Source organism: Ursus arctos, chromosome X (assembly GCF_023065955.2).
Source record: "Ursus arctos isolate Adak ecotype North America chromosome X, UrsArc2.0, whole genome shotgun sequence".
In the NCBI taxonomy this organism is placed as follows: domain Eukaryota; kingdom Metazoa; phylum Chordata; class Mammalia; order Carnivora; family Ursidae; genus Ursus; species Ursus arctos.
The window spans coordinates 101,949,217-101,966,174 of record NC_079873.1 but is presented as its reverse complement, the minus strand read 5'-3'; the positions used below and the strand labels follow the sequence as shown (position 1 = coordinate 101,966,174).

The window sequence follows — 16,958 nt, the reverse complement described above, 5'->3', positions numbered from 1 at the left end:
CTCTTAATTGAGATGTATGTATAGGAGTTAGCTGGAAGATAAACTATCGGTGCTAACACTGATAAAGTACAAATGGAGATTGTGGCTTTAGATTGGCATCCAAGTGCGTATGCTAATATGTACCACGGCTCAACTTACCCACCTGGTCTTTGTCCCAACAGGACAACCATAAATCTTCTCTGTAGGAGTTAGTCTCTTTCCTATTTGGCACAGAATGTGAACATCCATGAACAAGATGGCTCCAGAAAGTGAGAAACTCAGAAGGGGCCAAATCCAAGATGTTCAGTTCCTTTTTTCAAATTTATTAAATCAAATAATTCACTATTCCTCCCATGGAGAGGAATAAATGGGGGAATAAAAGAGGAGTATTATTCTAGTGGAGCTCTCTTCCCATGGAGATCTAAGACAGGAAATGAAGGTTTACCCTCTAATGAGGACACTAAGAAAAAAAACCAACAACTACCATTTCAAACACCATCATTTCGTATCCCACAAATAGAATAAAGCAAAGTTTTTAAAATAAACTTAGCCTTCTACCACATTGCCCTTATTTTTCACAGAACTGCAAAATTTCATTAGGATTTGGCACCAGTCCCTGGACTAGCCTTTGGGAGCCACTAAACTAGATGACTTTTAAGATGATTCTAACCATGAGATGTTATAATTCTATGATAGAATTTCATTTGTACCTGGTCTGCAGGCAAGAACCAAGGGACTAAACCTGGGTCAAGGGACAGGCAGATCCTGAAAATGTGTTTGTGAAAAGGTTGGCAGAGCAGGGTATTTTTTCTCCTTGGAATCCTTAATCATATTTCCGTACTGTCAATATGAAGAAGAATTTATCTAAAAGGCCAGAGGCTTGTTGTGAGGAAAACTTGATGTTGAACCTCTGTGCCCAGTTTTGGGCTTTGGGATTTTCATTGCCAGCCTATGCACCATGATAGTTGGAAGAAAATACAGTTGTGTCAGTTTCAGCATCTCTCTCAGTAATAACATTTTGAATGTGTTTATTTCTTTGTCTTAATATTTTATTACCAGCTTGTTGTTCTCCTCATCCCACATGTGGTCCCACTCCCCCCACCCTTGTGAATGAATGAAGCTACAGTACAGCAAATTGAAATAGAAAACCACATATCCAGGGTGATTTATCATTAATGTGCAATTCTATCCTAACCTGAAAGTTAAGGAGCAAGAATCCCAAGCTATTTCAAAATTCATATTACAAGACAGACAATCAGATGCCCCCAAACCACAACATCTTGTACTCTATTAATCGTTCAGTGACAGAGCCCTTTGGTTGCATTTGTATTTCCAAATAAATATAAACATATGTCACCATTTTTTATTGATTTTGGTCTTTCCTAGGAAGGAAATGCTGTTAAATTATAATAAATGGTGTCAACTAAAACAAATAGTATAAAACCCATTAAGAAGACATTTATTGCAGAACTTGGTTTGGTTTGTTGGCATCAGTTGAAATCATGTCAAAATAATGTCTTCGGAAACCAGATAAAAATTTGTTTGCAAATTTGTCTGCAGCAAGCATTTCTAGAGCATAAAAATCCTTAAGAATCAATATGGTTTTATTCAGTATGCAAATGTACTGAAAAGCATTAGAGCAAAAATTCCATTGCTGAATTATATGATAGTGTTAGTGAATTAATAAATAATAATAGATGATAAATAATATAGTGACTGAATGAGATAATACATTTATGAAGAAGTAGAGGGAGAAAAAGATTAAGGGGATAGTCTCGGGAGAAGATCAATTTTCAGATAAGCTAAACTAACATTTTATATTCAGAAAATTAATGGAGTTTAGTTCTGTAACTCACAAAGTCCAGTTAAACTACATTTCAACTGCAGCCTTTAAAAAGGGAAAGGAGAATGCCTACTTCTGAAGTGATAACCATTTGAGTTTTAATATTAGTCAGCCTGCATCTATAATTTGCATAACTGTGTTTGCCTTCCAGGTAATTGGGAATTTAATTGCTATCAGAATAAAATTTGAGTTAATTCCAAATGATGTCAGTGCAATGTATCCCAATGTGCAGTTTTGAGAGTCACTGTAATTAGGCAAATGAGAGGGTTGCAGTTGGAGTTGGATTTCAATATCAAATCAAAAAGAGTTTATTTTCAGTATATCCTAGGTCCTTTTCTGCAACAATCCTCTTTCTCCTTTAACTGCCTTCCAGGATTGCAGTTATCAAAAATACCTCACCTGTGAAGCTGAAGCTGTCTGCCTTTCTTTCACTCTCTCTTCTTCCACTGAAACAGAGCCACCTGATTTTCCACCCTGTTTCTAATCTCATTCCTGGTATGATTAAAGGAGCTAATTTGATAAATGAGTTAACGTCTTTATTCTTTATTTCTCCCAGGTAATTTATTTTTATTTTTGCAAAGTAGTATAATAATAATAAAAATAAAAACAAAAATAAGCTGAATCTCAATCGCCAACTACTATCACTGTAGTTTCACAAATGAAAGGGCACTTTAATAACCTTCCCTACTTTAATGAAAGTAGGAAGGATATAATTGCAGAATAAAGGACAATCCTTTAACTGAATACATTTAGGTTTATGACAAACTCTCATTACATTGACCTTATATTTCTAATTTTGTAAAAAATCAGTGAGACTTCATTATAGCCCATCACTATTTTGTAAACTGGTGTTTGAACACTGTTTTTTTGTTTTTTTTTTCAACTTGATAGCATTGCTGTGGTGTTCAGAAAAGAGGGCTATGGTTCTTGTTATTGATTTTCTGGGGTAAAGTATGGTAATGGAATAAAGCAGGAAGAGACTATGGGGCTCATCTCTGGAGAATAACCAGAGGCTCTGGGGTAAAGTAGAAAGAATTCATGGAGTACAGGAAAGACAAATAAGGCATGATCAGTGGGGAAGGGTAGCAGAGGCATCATAGGGGTTTTACAAATCTGGCTGCTCTAGGAGAAATGCCTGCAGGTTCTTTTTCTGGCTCTCACAATCTCTTTGACATGAATGGTTGGAATTATATGGTTTTGTATGGTGCGGTTGGGCTTTTGCTGGCCACATCACACTGTGCAGCCAGCTTCCTTGTCTAAATGATTGGATACTACAATTCCTCTTCTTCTGTAAGGCACCATTGATATTACCCCATTCCAGGTTGGCAAGACAGCATTTCAAAATTGATTTGAATTTTCCAAAGTGATTTGTAAGCAAAGTCTTTTAAGATCAGGGAGAGCGAAGTTAACTAAATTATGTATATGTTATATGCACATTATATATTTGTATGTGTATTCCAACTTCCAGTACAGATCATACCAGTTTTTTTTTCTTTGCTAAAAAAAAGGACCAAAAGAACTAAATCAAAATTTGGACTAAGTGCTGTCAGGGTTCTGGTATTGGGGGTTGTTAGAAGCATTGTGAGGAAAAATCCTAAAGGACAATGACCTGTTGTTAGCTGTGAGTGAAACCCAGAGACCATCAGAGGGAGTACTTTATCTGCTGTGAAAGGGCTCAGAGCGAGACAGATAATAAATGTACAACAAACAATCCGATGTCAGGAATGATCACTATTGCAAAATGAGATAAAAACCTATTTTTTAGCAATTTCTACTGATGAAGTCCCAACTCCAGCCACGGCCAATATTAGCTAGATGATTCTTTGAATCTGGCTAATGTGGAATCTTGCAAGGACAAAGAGGATTTACTCACTAACCAGTAAGAGGTACTGGTCATGCATGCTTAAATGTGTTAATAGTGCTGGTCTTTAATAGTACCAATTTAATGAAGACGATGTTATGCCTTTTAATTGTTCATCGATGATTTGACATTAGCCATCCTTTCTGACAAATATGAAGATTTGTTGGCCAGCACTGACATTACCTGAAAACTAGGTCCTTAAATTGTCAGATCCTCCCCACATTTCCTTTGTCTTTGCCTTCCCTGGTGCCTTGGTACTCTATTGATGGGCCCCACTTGCAGCTCAGATCACACCCCACTGTATTCCTATGTCAATTTTTTAAATGACAGAAAATATGCCAGTAACCTCAGACCTCTTTTAGTGGAGCTTGAAACACTGAACCAGGAATGAACTTTATGCATTCATTCTACCCCTGAATTCCAGTGCTCCACACCTCTTTCTAGGTGAATTTTGCTTTAATTTCTCACTCTATCCAGTTTGTCCAGTAGTTCCCCCTTGTCTCCCTCTAGGGCAATGTCCCCACCCTACATCTTGCCTACTTTCTGCCAACCTCCTTTCCCTAGATTCTTGCCCCAGCCCACTTCTTGATATCCTTTCAACTGGCAAGATATGGATAAGTCATGATGATGACAGACACTATACTTGACTTCCGGGTTGGACACTTCCTAAAATTTCTTATTGCTGGATTGGATCTCCTCTTTTTGACCATTGTTCGAATCTATGGACACTGCTCTGGAAATCTCAACTGTCCTCGCTAAGGCCACCCTCTGCATTCTGGTCAGGTTTTCTCAGCACCTAACCTAGTTAATGGGTATTTGCTTGGTCCCGCTTCCTTTCCCATCATACTCTGTGGCTGAATCCATCTATGATTTGTCTTTGTAGGTGATGTGATGGGTACTACAAAAAGCTATATCCCTGAAATTTCCATCTGTGATACCTGCAATTTATTATTATTAGATTCAGCCCTTTGAGATAATGGATTGCATCTATAGCAGACTTCTGTAGAAAATGCATATGTTCCAGGTATCTTTGTAAGAGTAGACTAGGCTAGTTTGTGGCAATGAATAAACCCAAATAAATGTGTAATATATCAACATAATAGTTTATTTCTTGCTCACATAGTAGCTTGTGGGAATATTCAGGTCAGCAAGAGGTTCTTCTCCCCACTGTCATTTAAAGATTTGAAGTTTCCCTATCTCGTGGCCCCTCAATTCCCTAAGGCCTCATTGACATCTACACCCAGCTGGTGGAAAAGAAGACTGAGCCTGGAGAGTCAGTAGATTTTGAAGGACAGTTAACAGTCTCTGCCATACCAAATAAGGATAACACAATGATACATTTTTAGCCTTTGATAGCTTCACACAGTTTTGTTCATTAAATTACTAATATTTTAAGAAGCAGATTACAAAAGAATAGGATATAGGCTAGATTTGGGGAGTGAAATAGGAGGGTGTAGGGGAATACATTGCCAATATATGTGTCAGTGATGGGAAGGTCAGGTTTCTTTCTTTTCTTTTTTTTTTTTAATTAATTAAGCTCCATGACCAATGTGGGGCTCAAGCTCATGACTCTGAGATCAAGAGTTGCATGCTCCACTGACTGAGCCAGCCATGTGCCCCAAGGTCAGGTTTCATTGTGGTGACAAATGTGTGGGGACAGGACTCAGGTCAATAAGAGGGTACTGGGAAGAGGAGAAACAGAGGGATGGAAACAAAGATAAAAAGGTCGTCTTAGTTTTGTTTCAGGTTAGACTTGGTTCTACCATCTATTCAAAATGCTTGCCAAGTGAGGGTCTTCAAAATGTGAGCAACCTAGTTTTGTGCCTATTTCTGCCAGTCATCTGTCTTTTTCAAAGAGTGGGAACAAAATACTTCCAAAGCCCTGGTTCTCAGTATGCTCCACCAGGTTCCTGCTTCTCATAAGATTTTTCAACTTAGTACCACACCAGAAGAATTAAAATCCCATCAATTTTATCATTCTTAGTCTTTGCTCAGGTCACAATAAAGCAGTAGCTTTCTTTTAGCTATCCAGTTGGTGTCAGACTGCCCACTGGGAGCCTTATAATGTATGAGGCAAAATCTTTTCATATAGATACCAAGTCTGTTTCCTGTTTGGCCAGTTTATACAAACGAGGACTGACCTCTAGTTCATTTTTGTCTTCCCCTCATCTGCAGCCCTACAGACTACGAGAGACTGACCTATGCTGGTGACCTACTGACACATCCTTAACCACCTGGGCTGGAGCATGAGTGGATTCTGCAGGAAACAGGGAGGTGAGTGGGAGGGTGGATGTTGCCAAGCAATGAGCCTCAGCTATTGTCTGCAGAGTTGTTAATGGAGCTGAATTTGATTTGTGTTTAGCTGAAAACACTTTGCAAAGGCAGACAGGAGGCAAAGGTCTGGAGATACAGAGGCATAGAAATGATAGCTTTTGCTTTTTAACTTGTGTCCTGGATATTTTCAGTGGCCAAAGGAATCATTGAAGGTGGAGAGTCATGGGCAGTCAATCCATTCTGGATGAATAGATTTCTAAGGGTCTTAGGGTCTTGTTAGTGGTAGATTGTTATTCATGTAATGTGAGGAATGCTCCAAAATATCCTTTTCTTGCAGTGCCTTACACCTTGTTATTGAATATTACTTTTTAAGAATTTTCTAAATGAATTTTAATAAACATAGTTTATTTAATAAACACTCGAGTAGCATTTACTATATACTAGGCCCTGTCTGAGGGCCTTATAGATACTTATTCCTATTAATTACAGAGTCTGCTCTTAACCCTTACACTATTCTGCCTCTCAGAGCGTGGGATGTTACATTTATTTTGGAGATGTGTAACCCATTCTAGCAGGTATTATTTTTATTAATCATAATACCATCCCCACCTAGTAGAGAGCAGGACTCCAAATATTTTGAAAGGAAGGGACATAAATGGGTCTGATGAAACTGTTGGGGGATGAGGGTGTCAGGCTGAGGGTCTTGTTAAAAGTCTAGATCCCCTAGTACCTGTGCTCCCTAAACATGCAACATTTAAGGAATCGTGCTCTCATCTCTTTCTTCTAGCTTGTATGAATTTGATTACAGTGATTAACATTTTCAGTCTCACCTCTTGCCTTTATTTTAATTTAAATTTTTATGTTTTGTTTTGTATACTCAGAGGTGCTATAGGCTGTATATGAAACAGATGGACTTCCATTCACCCAGGGAAGAAAGAATGCTTGGGATTGACTAGGAAGCCATCGGTGACCATCTTAAAACTGGTTTCCAGTTCTCTATTCAGAATTGGTGCAACTTGCGTAGAGGCTGTCCTGACAGGATTTCTTCCTCTTGTCTGGGTTTCCTATGGATAATTTGGTGCTAGATGCTGCTCTCTGATCATTCAAATATCTCATTAGCTTCCTCCACACGCTGTACTTTATAGGTGACTGATTGCCTCCTCCTTTGGCACCACGTGGCAAAGGGCCACTCTGTCCAGAATGTTTTCATCTGGTATCACATAGCCCATTGCTTTTAGTCTATAACTGGCTTTTTATACACCACTGTTTGTGGCTCTTCAAAATCTCAGTTTTCTGTATGAGACCTGTACGTCTCACTAAATATCCCACAGCAATATCTGATGGAAAAGGGGGTTGGTAATTTTGGTGAGTAGTATTACCCCACCAGTCCTTGTCCCCGAAACATTTTCCCCAGCCAGATACCATAACTAAGTCCATCATTCATCCAAGTACCCACTATGCACAGGATGCTAAGTAAGCTACTCTAGTAAAGTAAGCATGCTTTAGGCACTCTGAGCTGACCTCACTGGGCCATTACCATTACACTCCATGTTCCTAGAGAAAGAAAAGCTATCTTGACTGACAGACTTTTCACTCCCTGTGTGTAACTGGGGATTCAGCTCTTACACTTAAGCATTGAGCTCGTTGTCTTCATAATTAATGCTAAAAAGAACAGATTTGGAAAGAACAAGGGAACAAGAGGCTAAGTCTCCAGAGGGAGCCTTAGAAGTGGACTTGGTGCATTTTCCCCTACACCATTAATCCCCCACGGTCACATGTGGGGAATACAAATGTCCTTCTCAGGCCCTCTGGTTCAATTTCACCATAAGACAATTGACCTATCGCCACTGTGAAGAGCAAAGCCTTGAACAAAGCAGCTGCCGAAAGGACTTTGTCAAGCTGGAAATGAATTATTAATACGGCTCTGAAAGGGAACAGCATCAGAAACTGGGCTCTTTATTATTTACATTAATGAGATGGAAGACGATGCAGTGAATAAAACCCCAAGTTTGGAGAATGCTACATTTTGAACTTCAACAACGAGTAAAGAAACAATGAAATCCAACAAATGTAAATCCAGACTAATATGTTTCTGCACAAAAAGCCCAAAGGGGAAATATTTTCAGAGCGGGAAAGGGCTAAAGCAGGGTGTCAAGTCATTACTGAAATTCCCTACTGTCAGTTTGCTTGAGAATGAAGCTCAGACTTAGGAAGAAAAAATGCCCAGATTGCCTGCTGGACAGACACAATACAATGCACCTATCAAACGAGGCAGCATTATCTCTATTAGAGATGTGTGCCCAGTGCAATATGCCATTCGTCCCTTATCTGGGTTGAACGGTAAATTATTCCAATACAATATCATATTCTCTTCAGATAGATTCCAAATCTTCACAGCTTGATTGGCAGAGGCGTGTGTGTATGTGCAGGCTTTCTGTGTACATCCCCTAATGATAGCTGCTTTCCTTCTGCTACAGAGAGAGCTCTCTTTCCTACCAATAACCTCCCATCCTTGATCAGAAATGGTCTTTTGTTTAACCTTCTCTTTCTTCACTCTAGCCATGTATTCTAAATATTTCTGTGAGCCCCAGTATGGCAATACCATAATCAGTCCTTGCCTTCACAAGAAGCGTAACGATTTCCTGAGATGAGAGACAAGGCAATGTTTTGCATCATTGAATTAGATCCTCCCCAAACTGGTATTTTTATTTTGTTTGAACTGTACTTTGTCCTATTCTACACCTCTTAGCTTCTCCACATTTGGTCACTTGTCTTCTTTCACATTTGTACCTTTTGCAGAGCTCCCAGTTTCTGTCTTATTCTGTCTTCAAGTGTTTGTGACCTCTTGGTTATTGGTTGTGTATCAGGCATCTGACCCGCTACATACTCTCACCTTCCCTGTTCCCTTTTGCTATGACTCTACCTTGCCTAGTCTGCTTGGCCCAGACACATTACCTACCTTGATTTCTAGAAACTGCATAATCTTTATTTAAACTCCTTACTTTGCTGGCCTGCCTTCTCTTCTAGGTAGTACTTGGACCTGATATAATTGATACTTTGGAGTGTGCCATTATGGATACTTCTCTTGTACAACTCTGTACTATTTTTTTTCCAATAAAGCTTTGGGTCAATTTGAGAAGAGATAGAAGAATGGCTGAGGGTGTGCATGTGCATGTGTTTGCACTTGCACACACCCCTAGGGAGCCACTTGGAAATTAGTTTGGTCACTCTCTGTTAAATATCTATTGCAGCAAAGCGGAAATTTAAAAATGATCTTAAGCAGCGTCAATAATATTGCTTCACAGTGGTAGACCTGGGCTAACCTTGAATCTTGAGTCAGGAAGGCATTTGGCAAAATTTGAGAAAGATTTTTTTTTTTGTTCTGAACATCAATCTTTATTTATTTTTTTTAATAATGATTTTTTATTATATTATGTTAGTCACCATACAGTACATCCCCGGTTTCCGATGTAAGGCTCGATGATTCATTAGTTGTGTATAACACCCAGTGCACCATGCAATACGTGCCCTCCTTACTACCCATCACCGGCCTATCCCATTCCCCCACCCCCCTCCCCTCTGAGGCCCTCAGTTTGTTTCTCATAGTCCATAGTCTATTGAGAAAGATTTTTGATCTGATTTAGCTGCTCTTATCAGTAGAGCATAATATAGCACATGTGCATATTTTTTTTGAAGTAGCGACAATTGTGACTGATTATAAATGATCTTTGGCATTTTGCAGTTTAAAATTTGTTTTAAAATATATTATTGTTTAATCTTTTTATTAGGTCAAACCATATGAAATTGCTGCTATTTGAACATTTGGACCTACAAAAATGAAATGGTAATCTCATATAATTCACCCTCATAGTTTACAAATGAGGCATCTGAGGTTTAGCAAGATTAAATGGCTTCTTCAAGGTCACTCATTTGCACACTAAGTAGTACAGCTGGGATTCAAATTCCCCTGTCTCACCTTTACTTTCTCCATTCCTCCTTTGTTTCAAGTTCAAGATTCTCTTAAAAGGCACTGGCTACAAGTTCCAGAGCTCAAGAATTAGTTTTTTTTAATCTACAGTGGCCCCCTGGAATTCAATGATTTTGAAATGTTCCTGAACACTTAAGAATAGTCAAAAATCTTAAACTGACAAAGAAAAAGAACAATAAATCCTCATGCAAATAGTAATGCCCCACCTGTGTGTCCTCTGCTTTGGAAAATGATAGTATCTGGATATCTGTCTCTCTCTTGTTTCTCCCCTAATCCTTACTTCTTTTTTTTTTATTTGCTGTATCTTTTTTTGGTCATCTTCTCTTGTTATTCTCCATCCCTTCCACCCCAATCTTTTGTCTTGAGCTTAAACTCTTGAGTTACTTCTCTCTTCGGAGGTCTTTTTCTTGGCCAAGATCTGATTGTACCACTGACCCCAATTCAATTAATTTTACCAAATACTGTGGAACAGGAAAACTGGAGTCTCGAATCAGGCATCCCAGCAGGATGCCACTTGCTAAGAACTTCCTGTTTTTTAAAGGAAGAGTTTCCAGAAGAAACTGTCAGGTGCCCTGCCCTGCAAGGCTGGTAATGTTGTCCCAAGGGAACATCCTTCAGACCTGAACAGCCTCCTCTCTCTGCTGGGCCATAATACTATTGTGAAGTGGTGCTTCATTTAATTAAGTCAAACTGATGAGCACTGTGCATATTAATGAGCACCCTAATGAGCATTAATTTTTGATGTTCTTCATTAACAAGCATTATAAACTATGACAAATTTTGGTTTGACTTTGTGCCAAATTGAGGATGAGTGCTTTCTTAAAGCTGTAAATCCCAAAGCTTCCCCTGGGATGTGGAGGGCTGCTCATTAATACTTCTGGAGCTCCCAATGTCAAATAAGACAAATAAATGGCCCAATATGGCTCCTATTGCCCCTTCCCCCACCTGCCTTCATCATGCCTTTCTTTTTTAAGGGGACACTCCCCTTAAAGCACACACACACTCTTACTCAAAACCACTTTTCACTTCAGACTGTTGGGAAAAATGTTCACATCTTGCGAGTTACTAGACCTAGTAATTGCTTGCAAATTTCAGATAATGAAACTTCCAGCTTCAAAACACAAATGCTTGGCAGCGATAGATAGATGGATAGAGAGATGTTTCTTTTAATTGAGACTTGGAAACTTCATTAGAATTTTTTTAAAGAAGCCACGTTTTGTTCTGCTGGTTGTTAAATAAGAAAAGTGCAAGCAATGATGTGTTTAAGGCACACATCAAATCCAGAAGGAAGAAGAGGGATGTTGGGAGGGGCATGAAAAGGTCTTTTGGCTCCAAACCTTCTTCCCTGAGGGCCTGCCAAGGTGCCACAATTCCTCTCCTTAGGTTTTCTCTTTAGGGGTTTTTTGTTTTAATGGAGCTAATGCTTTATATTACCTGGGAGGAGTAACCCATTAGTTACCTGGTAACAGGATTTGATTATTTCATTACATTCATTGCCAACCCTCAGGCTGTGTGATTAAGGGCCTGAAATATAGAATGAGATTACTTTGTTGGAAGAATAAGGCTGGGATATATTCCCAGCCTGATAAGGTTCCCTGGGTAGCCATAGGGAAGTCATGGGGCAGGAGGTTACCAGGTGTGGATGGGCACTGAATAGTAACTTTTTCCTGCTTTCCAAATTTCCTGAATCTGCTATAGATCTTTCCATGCTAGATCTACCAAAATGAGGACATAAGGGCTAGATCTATAGTGTGGAGATTAAGAATATGGGTTTTGGCTTCAGATAGTCCTGGGTTCAAATTGTGACTCAAACAACTCCTAGCTGTGCAATCTTGGAGAAATCACTTAACCTTCCTTAGCCTTAGCTTCCTCATCAAGGAAATGGGACTATATGTAGCAGTGTCTCTCTCACAGGAATTTGCATGGATTAACATGAGTTGATTTGTGTAAAGAGTTTAACACAGTTGCTGACAATAAACAAACAATAGCAAATGTTATCCTTTTGTAAAATGGTCTTCATAGTCTAATGTGTGGAGTATGCAAGGCCTCAGAGTCATCGCTCTCTCTCTTACTCTCTCTCCCTCCCTCCTTCCTTCCATTTTCCCTCCCTCCCTCTATCTCTACCTCCCTATTACTTGTTTTTAAAATTACCTTTGTCGTGGATTATTTATGGAGTATTTATCTTTCTCAGATAGATTTCCTTCATCAGCCATGGCCGTTCTCAGGTCTGTCTCCCCTGGCTCCCTCTTGATTGTGTTCTTGTGGGTGATTTCAACACTGTTTAGGGAAACCCTAATGAGTTCACAGCACATCTACCTTCCCGATCATAGAAGGGATTTCAAATCCAAAATGAAATAGTTTTTGGATTAATTGTGACATTATTTCCCCTTTTATTGCTGCCCCTAATAAAAGTTGTTCTTTCAATATGTTACCTTCTTACCTGCCAGTGATGTGGAACGAATAAATGAGACAGTAATTTGGTACAGGGGAAGCAGATAAGGAGAAGGGGGTGGATTTTGCAAGGATTCTCTCTATTGCTATAAAACCGAGGAGCAAATTTTGGCTGTGCTTGTAGGCATGCAGCCACATTGAATGTGACAGGCAGATTCAGTCAACAGACACCTACTTTTTAATGTGTCCAGTTCTAGGCCTAATGCCCCAAAGCTACTAAGACTTATGAGATACTGTTTCTGACCTCAAGTTGCTTAAAATCTAGCTTAGAAGTTGAGATTATTTATTTAATAGTTAAATAATATTGTAAATAATAGTTCATAAAACTGTTAGATGAAAATGAAGTGGGAAAAGTTTTGTGGGGGAAATGGGACCTGAGCTAGGCCTTGAAGGTTGAGTTTGGATAGTAGAGGGTGATGGAAGGCATTCCAGTTACACATATATTGGTGATGGTAAGGAATAAAGAGATATACTACTAATAGCCTAGTAGCAGGAATAAATGTGATGTGTGCAGGAGACAATGAAATCATGCCGACAGGAGCAGAAAGTGCCTTGTAGAGAGCAGTGGGAAATATGACTATAAAGCACAAATATGGCCGGCTTCTAAGGGATTCAAAGACAGGCTGAGGACTTTTTTGTATACAGTGTGATGATTTGATAAACATGCTTTGCAGAATGATTACCAAGAACGAGATAATTAACACATTCATCACCTCACATAGTTAACTCTTTTTGTGTGTGCGTGTGGTAAAAATATGTAAGATCTACTCTCAGCGACTTTCAAGTATACAGACTGTATTATTAAAAATAGTCACCATACTCTATACTATAGTACATATCTTTCTTATAACTGAAAATTTGTGCCCTTTGACCTATACCACTCCCATTTCCCTCTCTCTCCAGTCCCTGGCAACCACCATTCTATTCTGTTTCTATGAAATCAAATTTTTAAAAAGATACCATATATAAATGATACCAAATAGTATTTGTCTTTCTTTGTCTGGCTTATTTCACTTGGCATAATACCTTCCAGCTGCATCCATGTTGTTGCAAATGGCAGGATTTCCTATTTATGGCTGAAAGATATTCCTCTGTATGTGTGTGTGTGTATCACATTTTCTTTATCCATTCATCTGATGGAGGACACTTGAGTTGGTTCAGTATCTTGGTTATTTTGAATAATGTTGCAATAAACCTGGGGTTGCAGATATCTCTTCAAGATACTGATTTCAATTCCTTTGGATATATACCCAGGCATGGGATTGCTGGATCATATGGTAGTTCTACTTTCAATTTTTTGAGAAACTTTCATACTGTTTTCCATAATGGCTGTACCATTTTACATGCCCATTAACAGTGTACAAGGGTTCCCTTTTCTCCACATCCTCACCAACACTCGTTATCTTTTGTCTTACTGATAATAGACTGAGATTACACGGTAAATAATAAGGAGTCATCATATGTTGGGAAACAGGGATATAATGGGATTGGAGCAGAGGGATCATTGAGCTAGGGATTAGGTAAGAAGATTTGGCAATGGTATCGGGCCAACTACTAAAGCAAGTTCCAGCAGCATCACCTTTAGTGCCCCTTGGGAGCTTGTTAAAAATGCAGAGTTTTTCAAGCCTTACCCCAGGTCTACTGTATGAGTTATCTCCTGCTGTGTAACATATCACCTTAAAACTTGGCAGTTTAAAACAGCAAGTATTTATCTCACGTTTTTGTGGTCAAGTATCTCAGTGTGGCTTAGCTGGGTGGTTCTGGCTCAGGGTTTTTCATGAAGTTGTAGTCAAGATTTTGCCTGGAGCTGTAGTTTTCTGAAGGCTTGACTGGGGCTGAAGGGCCTGCTTCCAAGCTCACTCGTGTGGCTGTTGGCAGGAGGCTTCAGCTTTCACTAGCTGCTTGCTGGACATTTCAGTTCATTGGTATGTTGGCCTCTCCATATACTGCCTGAGTGACTTCTCAACACAATAGCTGACTTCCCCCAGAGTGAATGATCCCAGAGAGAGAGAGACACAGAGCAACCAAGACAAATGCCACATTGTCTTCTATAATCTAATCTGAGGCATGATATACCATTATTTTTGTCCTATTTTCTTGGTCGTACAAACCAACCCCGATACAATATAGGAGAAGACAAAACAGGAAGTAAATACTGGGAGATGGGGGATGATTAGAGGCCATCTTGTTGGCTGGATACCATACCTACTGGTTCAGTATCTGCATTTTAAAAGTTTTCCAGGTGATATGTATGCATGCTATACATTGGCCTAAGGCAATATTCCTATAAAAGCAAATGGTGAGGAAGAGATATGTGAAAGAATAAATTCTTGGATTCAGTGGATCTAGGGGATGAAGTAGAAGGAAGAATCAAAGTAAAGAATCCAGTTCCTATCTTGGGAGATAAAACGTAGGGAGGTTGAGATGAGAGGGGGATGACATGATCAATTTGACATGCTGAGTTGGAGGTAATGGGATATTTAGATTTGAAACTTTGAGAATGTGATGCTGGCATTTTGGTGAAAGGTGAACTGGAGAGTCAGCAGTAGAATAAAGGTTGTGAAATCATAAATGAGTGTAGAAAGTTTGAGACAAATGAAAGAACTGAGGTGATGGAGAGGCAGGGGATACTAAAATTAATAAGAAGCAGTAGTGGAAAGCATGGAAAGTGGAAATTATAAGCAAAGTAGAGGATGAGGTCAGACAATCTAAAATGTGAGGGAACAGAAACTATTTCTATTTAAAAGTTATTTAATTTTTAAAATAGGTATTATTTAAGTATTTGGTAAAATATTCAGAAGGTGTAAAGTAAGTGACCTTTCATTCTTGTCCTATAGCCAGATTTATCAACCCAGGTATGTTCTTTGCATATTTATTTATTAAACAAATGCTTAAATAGTACTTACTATGTGTTAGGCAGTGTTCTAGGACTTTTATAAACATTAACTAATTTAATCCTCAAAAGCCCAAACAAGGTAGGTAATATTATTTTCCCCATTATACAGATGAGGAGACAGAGGCACAAAGAAGTCACGTAAGTATTAAGTGGTAGCGCCAAGAATCAAATTCAAGCTGGTTGACTTCAGAGTTCATGCTCTTAATCTTTATGTTCTGCTTACTTTCACATACACATACATACATTTCCCCCCAAATTTTAGACAGATGGTAGCATACTATGGACTATAAACATTGTTACGGTCCTTACTTTTTCACTTAAGTGTATGTTTTGGAGAGCATTTTTATCAGTAACATGTAGATATCTAATGATTGTACCTACCATAATCTATTGTTTTTTAGTCTCACATGTAGTGTTCAATAACTTATTAGTTGCATATAACACTCAGTGCTCATCACATCACATGCCCTCTTTAATGCCCATCACCCAATTACCCTATCTCCCCAACCTCTCCCTTCCAGCAACCTTCAGTTTGTTTCCTATAATTAAGAGTCTCTCATGGTTTTTCTCCCTCTCTGATGACTTCCCATTCAGTTTTCCCTCCCTTCCCCTATGATCCTCTGTGTTGTTTCTTATATTCCACATATGAATGAAACCATATCATAGTTGTCTTTCTCTAATTGACTAATTTCACTCAGCATAGTACCCTTCAGTTCCATCAACGTTGATGTAAATGGTAAGTATTCATCCTTTCTGATGGCTGAGTAATATTCCATTGTATATATACCACATCGTCTTTATCCATTCATCTGTCAATGGACATTTTGGCTCTTTCCACAGTTTGGCTATTGTGGACACTGCTGCTGTGAACATTGGGTGCAGGTGCCCCTTTGGATTGGATTTACCATAATCTATAAACAAGTTCCCTATCGATTAATTTAAAATACTTCTAATCTATTACAAAAACTCCAATTTATATCTGTATACATTTGTCATTTATTATACATGAACATATATAAATATATATATTTACATATATATTTACATATATATATATATAGAATAACTTCTTAAAAGTGTGTTTTCTAGGTCCAAAGGTAAGTATATACCAAATTTGATAGATATGGCCCACTTGCTTTCCATATGGGTTGTGCCAATTATACTTCCTTTGGCAATTTATGAGAGTGACTATTTCCCCACATCCTCACCAGCACAGTGTGTTAGCAAACTTTGTCATCATCACCAGTCTGATGGGTGGAAATAATATTTCAATTAGGCTTTTAATTTGCATTTTTCTTATTTTGGATGAAGTTGAGCAACTATCATATCTGTAATTTGGTATTTTGTTTTCTGCAAATAATCTGTTTATTATACTTTGATCATTTTCTATTTGGTCTTCTAAAATTAATTTATAGGAGATCTTTTGATATTAGGAATGTCCCCATTCAGTGATATAAATTGCAAATATTTTCTCAGTTTGTCATTTTTTTTTTTTACCTCATGGAATTTTTTGTCACAGAGGAATTTTTATTTTTATTTTTATGTAGTCATCTGTATCGGACTTTTGTTTTTTGGCTTCTGGGTTTTGTGTCGTACTTAGAAAGAACTTCTCCTGTATTTCAAGATTATTAAAAAATGACTTCAGTCTTTCTTCTAGTTTTTTCAT

At 38.4% G+C, this 16,958-nt stretch overlaps 1 protein-coding gene across 4 annotated transcripts in view; it reads left to right on the top strand.

The window, feature by feature from the left end:
* Window positions 1–16,958, top strand: part of SMARCA1 (SWI/SNF related, matrix associated, actin dependent regulator of chromatin, subfamily a, member 1) — a 1,457,411-nt gene that overhangs the window by 346,509 nt on the left and 1,093,944 nt on the right. For 3 of the 4 annotated variants that reach the window (XM_057314283.1, XM_048213571.2, XM_057314300.1), the window contains one exon: window positions 5,859–5,957. In XM_057314283.1, coding sequence (XP_057170266.1) covers window positions 5,859–5,894 — 36 coding nt within the window. In that variant the 3' untranslated portion in view covers window positions 5,895–5,957. Of the gene's footprint in view, window positions 1–5,858; window positions 5,958–16,958 lie in introns of those variants that run through there. The other variant, XM_057314262.1, reaches the window with a different exon arrangement.